Source organism: Gekko japonicus, unplaced genomic scaffold (genome assembly GCF_001447785.1).
Source record: "Gekko japonicus isolate JY-2015 unplaced genomic scaffold, Gekko_japonicus_V1.1 scaffold275, whole genome shotgun sequence".
Lineage (NCBI taxonomy): Eukaryota > Metazoa > Chordata > Lepidosauria > Squamata > Gekkonidae > Gekko > Gekko japonicus.
The window spans coordinates 687,804-698,440 of record NW_015170895.1 but is presented as its reverse complement, the minus strand read 5'-3'; the positions used below and the strand labels follow the sequence as shown (position 1 = coordinate 698,440).

General features: G+C 52.2%; 1 protein-coding gene across 1 annotated transcript in view; it reads left to right on the top strand.

Annotated features, from left to right (window-relative positions):
* The window catches only part of UACA (uveal autoantigen with coiled-coil domains and ankyrin repeats), a 44,089-nt gene that overhangs the window by 28,176 nt on the left and 5,276 nt on the right, over window positions 1-10,637 (top strand). The window contains exons 15-18 of the mRNA XM_015418509.1: window positions 2,187-2,239; window positions 4,474-7,179; window positions 9,727-9,879; window positions 10,441-10,506. Of these exons, the coding sequence (XP_015273995.1) occupies window positions 2,187-2,239; window positions 4,474-7,179; window positions 9,727-9,879; window positions 10,441-10,506 (2,978 nt within the window). The remainder of the gene's footprint in view (window positions 1-2,186; window positions 2,240-4,473; window positions 7,180-9,726; window positions 9,880-10,440; window positions 10,507-10,637) is intronic.

Genomic DNA, 10,637 nt, shown 5'->3' with positions numbered 1-10,637 from the left:
CCGTGCTATATGAGGGTTAAGCTAACAAAATCCGTTATTATAAAAATACAAATGTTTATTATGGTGTACCCACTGGTAAAAGATAAAATAGGTTAAAAGAGATGATCCAAACATCAGACTCTTAAAACCTTTTTACACACAGAGCTGATAGTTTTACATATACAGTTGATGGGTATCTCTTATGGCCAACTGACCATATGCAAAGAAGAAAAAAGGGAAAAAAACTGAACCTAAACCTAGAATTCAGAACCTAAAAAGGTTAGTCAAGAGTAGAAAAGGGCCAACTCTAAAACTCTTATAAAACATACAAAAATATATATGTATTTATTCACCATAAATTAAAATAACAAACAAGGGCCCATTCAAACCTCATATACAAATACAAAAACATAAACATACAAGGGCTAATAAGATAGACCTAATGCGTTTCGGCCTGTTCCAAAGTTTAACCACTGGGCAAGGAAAAGAAATACAAAAAAGCTTTTGGATCAGCACTGTTTTTAACCTAAGGAACATTTGATTGGGAACATTTGGCTGTACAATCTCAGAAGACTATACAGTTGACCAGAGAGAAGTACCACTGGACGTGTGATTACACTGGAGGTTTCATTTGTATTTTTGTATTTCTTTTCCTTGCCCAGTGGTTAAACTTTGGAACAATTGGTTTCTGGTCTTTATTCCATATTTTGTATATGTAGGATTGTATGTATTTTTGCATATCAGCCAATATGTTCTGTCTGTATTAGACCTCTGAGGAAGGCCTGTAAAGGCCGAAACGCGTTAGGTCTATCTTATTAGCCCTTGTATGTTTATGTTTTTGTATTTGTATATGAGGTTTGAATGGGCCCTTGTTTGTTATTTTAATTTATGGTGAATAAATACATATATATTTTTGTATGTTTTATAACTAGAGTTTTAGAGTTGGCCCTTTTCTACTCTTGACTAACCTTTTTAGGTTCAGTTGACCATATGCGTCAATATTACTATTGTGAAACAACACACATCCAGAAATAAATATATGAAAAAGGATTTTCTTTAGAGCCAGGTGTTGCTTTCTGGAACTGTCTAAAGGGAGAGAAAAAAAGTTATTACATATAAAATGCACATAATAGTTGCACATAATAATGAATTTTTAAATAATAGGAAATTTTTGCTGTTGTTACCTCATGTGATGTATGGTCAACCGGTCATAAGAGATACCCATCAACTGTATACATGAAACTATCAGCTCTGTGTGTGTAAAAAAGTTTTAAGAGTCTGATATTTGGATCATTTCTTTTAACCTATTTTATCTTTTAATGTGTACACCATAATGAATATTTGTATTTTTATAATATTTTGTTAGCTTGACCCTCATATAGCACAGCCATGTCTTGGGTTCAGTTCTCCCCCCCCTTCAGTTTTTCTCCGATTGCCACAGCACTGCCACAGGAGGTGGCGGCGGCTACAAGCATGGATGGCTTCAAGAGGGAACTGGGTAAACATCTGGAGCAGAGGTCCACCAGTGGCTATTAGCCACAAGGTATAGATAGGGACTCCCGGTCTGGGGCAAGTGATGCTCTGTATTCTTGGTGCTTGAGGGGGGGCAACAGTGGGAGGGGCTTCTAGTGTCCTCCTGGCCCCACTGCTGGACCTCCTGATGGCCCCTGGTCTTTCTGGCCACTGTGTGACAGAGTGTTGGACTAGTGTTGGACTAGATGGGCCGTTGGCCTGATCCAGCATTGGCTTCTCTTATGTTCTTATGTTCTCTTAGCATGCTGGATCTCGGTGTTTCATGATGCCACAGCTGCTTAGACATTTTGGTAGGGTTGCCACCTCTGGGTGGGGAAATTCCTGGAGATTTGGGGGGTGGAGCCAGGGGAGGGTAATGGGAGGGGTTTCAGCAGCATTACAGTGTCATACTTTATCTCCTTCAAAGCAGCCATTTTCTGCAGGGAACTGGTCTTCGTAGTCTGGGGGTCAGTTGTAATTCCGGGAGATCTCCAGGCCCCACCTGGAGTTTGGCAACTCTAGTCACAGCAGTGACCCTCTTTTTTAGCATTGGCTAGTATGGATTGAGCTGCAGCTTCTTATGGGAATGGAACATCTGAACTTAAAGGAGCCACTGGACTCTAAATTTGTTCTACCTAAACTTCTTGTTCGTATTCGCTGTCTAATTTGATAGTGTTCATTTTGTTTTCCTGAAGGGAAAGAAGAAGTTCTGCTCAAGCAGGGTTCGGGATATTCTGTGGAACAGCAGGTAATCCATTCAGTTGGCTCAGTCCTTCGCTTTGACAAGATACCCACTTGAGCATTTGCAGCATCGCTTCCTGGCTTTGTGGGGCTGGATCGTTTTTTTTTGTTGCATCTCCAATTTTGTGCTCTCTTGTCGCCCTCTTGAGGCACCAGGATCAATTTCCCAGTTCCCTCGTTGCATATGATCCTGAGAGCAGTGTGGGATTCTCAGAATCCACAGCACAGTTTCCTGGCACAGCTTCTCTGCGGCAACACAGATGTGTTCTGAACAGAGATTGGCTTGTGAGAATGTGGGCCAGTGACGGAGCCTGTGGGATGAACATCAAAATACTGTTCTTTCCTGGAAGGAGATTTGTTTTATTTACTTCGTAGCCCTCTTTTCACGCTGAGACTCAGGGTGGATTACAGCGTGTTAGGCCCATGCAGCCAAATAGCATGCAATGTCCAATAAACAGTGCAACAGGATGAGGATTACAGAAACTTTGAAACAAGGCAAAAAAGTATCAGGTGCAATACATCAAGCAACGCAAGCAATTACTGCACTCAAACACAGTGCAGTTAAAAGTAGCATGATACAGATAAATAGGTACCAAAGGCAGTGGCTTAGACTACAGTCCTGATCCAGTTTATAAAAGCACTTTCCCGACCTGTTCTGTTATATTACTGCCCTAATCCCTTTGTAAAAATGTCCTCCTTTACAGTTCGGTTTTACATAGTTTGCAAAATGTCAGATCGCAGACTAATTCAGAAGGTGTTTGAATGCCAATTTATGTCCTTTCGCCATGAGGGAGAAGAGGAGTGAAGGAGGCCAGACTCAATGACAAACTGTTGTTTCTCTCAGTCACGGGCCTGGCGGAACTTCTCCGTCTTACAGTCCCGACGGAACTGCACTAAGTCCCCACAGGGCACGGGTGTCATTAGGCAAAGAATTCTACCAGACTGGTGCTAGGGTCAAAAAGGCCCTGGCTCTGGTCGAGGAAAGCTGGATATCTTTTGGGCCAGAGATCACCAGGAGGTTTTTCTCCCCGGAGCATAATGCTCTTCCGGGGGTATACCAGGAGAGGTGGTCACATAGGTGCGTTGGTCCCAGACCATTAAGGGTCTGCTCAAGTCAACGTGGAGTTCAAGTTAACTTGGTATTTATTTCTTTATATATTTATAAATTCAATTTATAGCCCACCCTCCCCGCGACGCGGGCTCAGGGTGGCTCACAGATTGGCGTAAGCCAACACATAAAAACAGGTTAAAACCATATAAAATCATTACTACAATGTTACAACCTATTAAGTAAGTAAGTATTAGAGCACCGAAAATCTATTTTTAAGAATTTTAATTAATTATAGTATGTTATTATTGTATTTATACTGTTTTTATTGTTGTAATCTGGCATTTATGCCTCTGTTAGCCGCCCTGAGCTTTCAGGGAGGGCGGGATAGAAATCCAAATCAATAAATAAAATAAGTGCTCTAGATGTTCCAGAATGATCTTCCCTAAAGAGGACGTCTCAAAGACGGTACACCCAATCAGTGCTGTCAGTCCCACTGTCGTTCTCTCTCCCCAGGGCCAGATGGGAATGGTGGTAAGATAGTGATGGTACGATAGTGGCGGCTCCTACTCGAAAGCCTGGCGGAAGAGCTCCGTCTTGCAGGCCTTAAAAGCTTGGTGTGGAGGAAAGGCCTTTAGAAAGCCACTTTTTTGACCTCTGGTTCATCGAGTCCTTTTTTTACACTTAAAAATGCCTGAGGTCAGCAGTGTTCCCTCTAAGCTGAGTGAGCGTGAGCTAGCTCACAGGTTTTTCGCCCCCAGCTCACACATTTTTGTCTTAGCTCAGGAAGGAGGGCTCCAGAGCCAAATGATTTATGCAGCAGCCAAATCGCTCGCTCACGACGTAAAGGCCAGTCGCTCGCAAAGTAGAGTTTTTGCTCACAAGGCTCCAGGGCTCAGAGGGAGCATGGCTGAGGTGGCTGCTGTGTCCATGCCAACGTCCAGTGAGTCTCCAGGGTCTCAGCCCAGGGTGGTCACCAGCTCTGTCCCCCGAGATCCACTGCTCTAGACTGGAGATGCTGGGGATTGAGTTGGAACCCTTGTCTGTGCTTCGGGTACAGGCTCTTCCCCCCCCGAGCTGTGGAAACTCTTATATTTGATATAAACCATTTTTTAAAAGGCAGGGCATGGGTAGGAGCTGCTGTATGAAGAATCAACTGAAATGTTACTTGTTTCCTTTATTTTTGCCCCAAGCACGGATCTGCCCTGCCGTCGACTAATTTGCAGAGCAGGTCCATGGTGAGGCCTCTGGAGCTCTCCGGTCCGAGTCATCCTCACGCCTCGGAGGCCGAAGCCCTGAAGCGCGAGCTGAGCCACCTGCGGAGCTGTTACGAGACCGCCAAAGGTGAGACGGGCAAGCTGCAGGTGGAGCTGTCCCACAAGAGCGCGGAGTGCCGGGCCCTGGCGTCCGAGTGCGAGAGGACCAAGCAGGAGTCCGACCGGCAGATCAAGCAGCTGGAAGACGCCCTGAAGGACGTCCAGAAGAGGATGTTTGACTCGGAAGGGAAGGTCAAGCAGATGCAGACGCATTTCCTGGCCCTGAAGGACCACCTGACGAGCGAGGCGGCGGCGGGCGGCAGCAAGGTGGCGGAGGAGCTGAGGGGGCAGCTGCAGGAGCTGAAGGCCAAGTACGAGGGGGCCTCGGCGGAAGTGGGGAAGCTGCGGAACCAGCTGAGGCAGAACGAGCTCCTGGTGGAGGAGTTCCGGCGGGACGAGGGGAGGCTGCTGGAGGAGAACAAGCGGCTGCAGAAGGAGTCCGGCATGTGGCGGGTGGAGCGCGAGAGGAAGGAGAGGAGGCTCTCGGAGGCCGAAGGCCAGCTGAAGGAGGCGGCGGCAAAGTTCGAGAAGATGAAGAGCTCGCTGTCCAGTGAAGTCGACGAGAGGGCCTGCAAGTTGGCGGAAGTGGAGGCGGAGTGCCAGAAGCTGCGTGAGGAGACGCAGCGGCTCCAGGCGGAGCTCGAGGGGCAGAAAGCGCAGCTGGCCCAGTCCGTGAGGCCGGAGGAGCACCGGCAGCTGAAGAGCCGGTACGAGCAGAGAGCCCAGGAGCTGGAGAGGACGCAGGCGGAGCTGGGGATGCAGAACCAGGCCCTGCGGAAGGAGGTGGAGCGAGCCCACGCCGAGAGCGGCCTGCTGAGAGGGCAGGTGGACACGCTGCGCGGCGAGATGAGGAGCCAGTACGTGCCTTTGAGAGCCACCGAAGAACTGAAGAGAGCAAACAGGAAGGCGCTGGAGGAGCTGAGCGGGAAGCTCGTGGAGGCCACTGAGAAGTGTCGCGGGCACAAGGCAGAGGTGGAGAAGTTGCTGGCGGAAAAGGCCTCCCTCGGGGAGAGCCTGGCACAGCTCCAGGCCACGTACGTCCCTCCGGAGAAGCACCAGCAGGAGACGGGAGCCTTGAACGCCACCATCGCCGGCCTGCAGGAGCAGCTGGCCACCCTGGGCCAGGCGTCCGAAGAGGAGGGAGCCAAGGCCCGCCAGCTGGGCGCTGAAAACGCGTCTCTTCGGAAGGCGATCGAGGAGCAGTACGTGCCCGTTTCAGCTCACGAGGAGGCCAAGCAGGCCCTGAACGGCATGCTGGAAAAAACAGGCCGGGAGCTGCTGGATCTGAAAGAGAGAATGGAAGGTGTGAAGCAGGAGTTTGTGAAAGGGAATGAGGAGAAGGCGGAGTTGAAGAAGAAGCTGGCCGCTCTGCAGGACCGGATCGAAGGGGAATATGTGAGCAAGAAGGATCACGACAGTCGCGTTTCCGCTCTGAGCAGGAGCGTTCAAGAGCTCCAGCAAAGCAACACCGAACTGCTGGGGAAGTACCAGGCCAAGGAGGAAGAGGTGTCGCAGCTGCACGCAGAGATTGAGGCCCAGAAAAAGGAGCTGGACACGATCCAGGAGTGCATCAAGTCCAAGTACGCCCCCCTGGCCGCTTTTGAAGACAAGGAGCGGGCCTTTGAGGCCACCGTCCGAGAGCTGCGGGGCCGGTTGCAGGAGCAGGAGAAGCGGCGCGGGGAGCAGGAGGAGGAGGCCGAGAGGTGCCGCCGGGAGAGCGAGAAGCTGCGGGCCGGGATCCAGTCAGTCCAGAGCGACCTGCAGCAGAACTACATCCTGGCCGAAAAGTCGCACGAGATGGAGAGGGCGTTTGCCGGCAAGATGGAGGACCTGAACAAGCAGCTGCAGGAGCTCCAGCAGAAGTTCGCGGAGATCAAGGGCGAAAAGGAGCGGCTCCAGGAGGAGAGCGCCCGGCAGCGTCTGGAGGCCGCCGAGGCCCAGAGCCGCCTCCAGGGCCAGTGCGTCCCCGTGGAGCAGGTGGAGGCCCTGAAGCGGGTCCTCGGCGACACCATCGAGGACCTCAAAGGAGAGCTGAGCGGCAAGGCGGCCGGTTGGCAGCAAGAGCTCCAGAAGGCCCAGGCCCTGCAGCAGGAGCTGGCTGGCCTGAGGGCCACGTCCGTGCCGTTGGCTGAGCACGCCCAAGTCAAGGAAGCGCTGGAGAGAGAGGCGGCGGCCGCCCGAGCCGCCCTGAGAGAGAAGGAAGAGGAGAGCCAGAGGCAGGGCGAGGAGGTCTCCCGGCTGCAGTCCGACATCCAGAGCACAAAGCAGGCCCTGAAGGAGCTGGAAGGCCGGGAGGCGGCGGAGCGCTCCGAGCACGAGGCGGCGAGGGCCCGCCTGGAAGCCCAGGTGCAGAGCCTGGCGGGGGAGGCGGCGGAGCTGAAGGAGAAGCTGGGGGCCATGCGGGAAGAGGCCACGCGGGCCGAGGCGGAGGACGAGAAGGAGGAGCTGCAGACCCGGAGCCTCAGCATCGAGCAGGAGATCCGGGACCAGAAGGAGAGGTGCGACAAGTCCCTGAGCACCATCACGGAGCTGCAGGAGAGGATCCAGGAGTCCGCCAAGCAGGTGGAGGCCAAGGACAACAAGGTGAGTGGGTGGGGCGGGACCCTCAGCCGGGGGGGGGCAGGTGGGAAGGGGGCTGTGTACTAATGATCGCGAATACAGCTTGTGTCAGGAATAGCCTTCAGTATAGGGGCCTCTGACTTATAGTGAAATCAAACATCCCCCCCCCCCAACGAGCAGAAGCCAGTGGCTATTGTTCGCGCGCACGGCAAAGCGAGCAAGTGGCAATCTTGGCAAAAAGCCATTGCGTTCCCAGCCGAGTAGATGCAGCTGGAGATTGCAAGGTCAAGCCTGAGATAGGGTAGAGCTGAGAACGAGGAGGAGAAATACCCCCCCACACACATTCCAGATCCATGACAGGGCTACCTGACATCTACATGGGAAGGGGCAAGGCTGAGGGGGGGGGCTGGTGTGGGAGGAGGGGGCTCCCTCCTTCCCCTGGAGCGATCCCTTGAAACCTAGGAGGGAGAGCTGGTAAGGAGTTTAGGCAGACACGTCCCTGCCAAGCGCAGAACCAGCGTGGCTCTCTTCCCTAAAGCAGGTGGGTGCTGCTTTTTCTCACCTGTAAAAACACCCGGAGGTCCGGCTTGCCTCATGAGCATCCGCTGTCGTTTCCAGCACAGGGCCAGCCCCTTCAAAACCTTCTTCTTGGCTACTGCTGAAGTTACTGTCCATCGGGGCGGAGGGGGGTTGGTTTTTTGGGGGGGCTGGGGGAGAATGCTTGGCTAAGGCCATGCAGGCAGCCACTCCCCGGCTCAGCTAGTAACATGCATTTGCCGAACGCCACCGGTGACGGTAAAAGGTGTGCTCCTGGTCTTTGCAGCATGCTCGTGTTTGGTGCTGTCGGTTCTGAGGCTGTCCAAACTTGGAAGGTGGACTGGAGCTTCGGGACCTTCTCGCATGGCTTCAGAGGAATCGGAAAGAGCTCTTTCGTGTGCGTTGCTAGGTCAAGTGCCAAGAGTTTTGGCCGAGTACTCAGTGCTGCAAGCCTGGCAGGGCGGAGACCAGGAAGCAAAGTTTTTACCTCTTTCCCCTGGGATGGCATGCGTCTTCTGGAAAAGCAGACTCAAGTGACAGTGCTTGCAGTGAAGCATCCTTAACACAAAAACTCAAAATCCTTCGGCTTTCTGGAAGACCGGAGCGGAGTCTGAGCAAGCCGGAGGGGCAAGGCTGAGCCGGGGAGTGGCTGGGGAGGGTCTTGTGTGTGAGCGGGGGGGGGCTTCCTTCTCCCCCTGGAACCCAGGAGGGAGAACTATTAATGAAGTCAGGCAGACACTTCCCTGCCAAGCACAGTTTGGAAGGGAAATATCAATTTTTTTGGGGGGGGGGAGAGACACAGGGGAAACCACATACTTTGAGCTCAGTAACCAACCCAGCGAGCTTCTAGCAAAGCTGTTTGGATAGCTGGGTAAACAACTAATTCATTTGGAAATGATATAATGAATGTCTTGCAAGAAAGTCTAAGGACCTAGTTAGAAACTTTATTGCTCAAGTCATTCTTCAGCACAGCTGCTTACGGGCTCTCTCTCTGTACTGGGTAGTGCAAAGTTCCGATACTTGGAACTCCAGCCTGAAGGGAGAGAATTCAAACCTCTCTGAGCAGTGAGACCCTTAGGCTCGGATGGCTTTCCTGCAGAGCATTACAGAAAGTTTCAACCCGCTGCAAGTGGTCCTGCCAACGATTGCCAAAATCGTATGAGTGCATGAAGCTGCCAGATTCCGAGTCAGACCCACCGTACGATTTTGGCAAGAAGACCCAGACCTGTCTCGAATCTGTAAGTGTTCTACACTGAGAGCTTGTTAACAGTGGCTTCCCATATACGTATTCAAGAGGACAGCTGTCAGTGTGGAATGGTTACGAATTTGGGATATGTCTGGATGTTTGGCTAATTTTAGGGTGTGTAAAGATGTCCACGCATTAGAGGATGCTGGCTGTCGGTATCAGTCATTAACTGCTAACCTCTACCATGTTCTTTGGACATGTCCCTTTTATCAGTAGTCTGGGAAACCAGATTCTGATGGCTCACGGAGCTCTGCTTAGGATCTCGAACGGCACTTCTGGGGCATTTAAGGAGCACTCTTGTAGATGGCAGTCTTCCACGGACTACGCTGAAGTTTATCTCTTTCCCACCGATGGGGGCGGGGGGCCTAACCCACGGCTTAATCCCAGCTTGTGGGGAAGAAACAAACTTGACTTTCGCTGAGCTGTGTCTGGACAGCATAACCAGCCTGGATGTCTTCTGTGTGGGAAGCTGCCGGGCGGGACTGTGAATGAGGGCTGTGGACCGTGTCTGAAGGTGGCCTCAGTTACCGAAACAGGCTGTCCTGGGCTAACCTGTGGGAAGGAGGGTTTTATTTATGCGGATGGCATCCTCCCTGTTCGTTTGTCAGAGTGTGACGAGAGAGACACCTTGTATAGCGGAAAGAAGCCGTTAGAACAGTCACATCCAAGACCCATCTTTTAGCTTGTTTTCTTTATTCTAATTGATCATTTTTGGGGTTTTTTTAAAATAACACGGAAGATTCAAACTGGGCTAACGTTTGAACTCTTGGAACGTTTTTCCCTTCTAGATCACGGAACTCCTCAACGACGTGGAGCGGCTGAAGCAGGCCCTCAATGGCCTCTCGCAGCTGACCTACAGCAGCGCCATTCCAGCCAAGAGGCAGGCCCAGCAGGCGGAAGGGCTCCAGAGCCAGGTGAAGACCCTGCAGCAGCAGCTGGCTGTAAGTACCCAAGTGGCCGGCGGTGGCTGAAGCCAGGCCAGGAGGGCCCCCGCACTTGGAAGCAGCGGGGAGAGAGCTTTGCCCACCCCCCAGGGGGAACGGGACATTTCCGCTTCAGTGCTGAGGCAGCGGGGAGTGCGGTAGCAGCACGGAGCATCCGTTTCCTAATCCTTACTGGGCTTTGTGCACGCGCGTGTGGGAGGCAAGGCCCGCTAAAACCTTCGGAGCCTGCAGGCCTTGTGAACAATGCTCCCTCTAAGTTGTGGGATTTCGCGAGCAAAAATTCTACTTTTGTGAGCTCCTAAACTCATGAGCGAGCGATTTGGCTCCTGCATAACTTAGTTTGCTCTGGAGCCCTCCTGCCTGAGCTGAGACAAAAATGGGTGAGCCGGAGGCTAAAAAACTGAGCTGACTTACACTCACTCAGCTTAGAGGGAACACTGCTTGTGGTGCTGGCTGTGGTGGGGTGGGGGTGAGGTGCCAGTGCCCTCCTTCCTGAAGCCAGGGAACTGTTAATCACTGGGCCATGGGGAATGATTGGCGTTCCTCTCTCTCTCGTAGGATGCTGAGAGGCAGCACCAGGAGGTCATCTCAATATACCGGACTCACCTTCTTAGTGCTGTTCAGGTAGGTGTTCTTGTTCTTCGCCATCCCTGGCATCACCACAGGGGACGCGGCAGCCGGATTGCTGAGGGTCGTCTTCCACCTCGGTCTCACTCTGATGGGGACTTCCTGAAGGGCTCCAAGGAAGCGCGTAG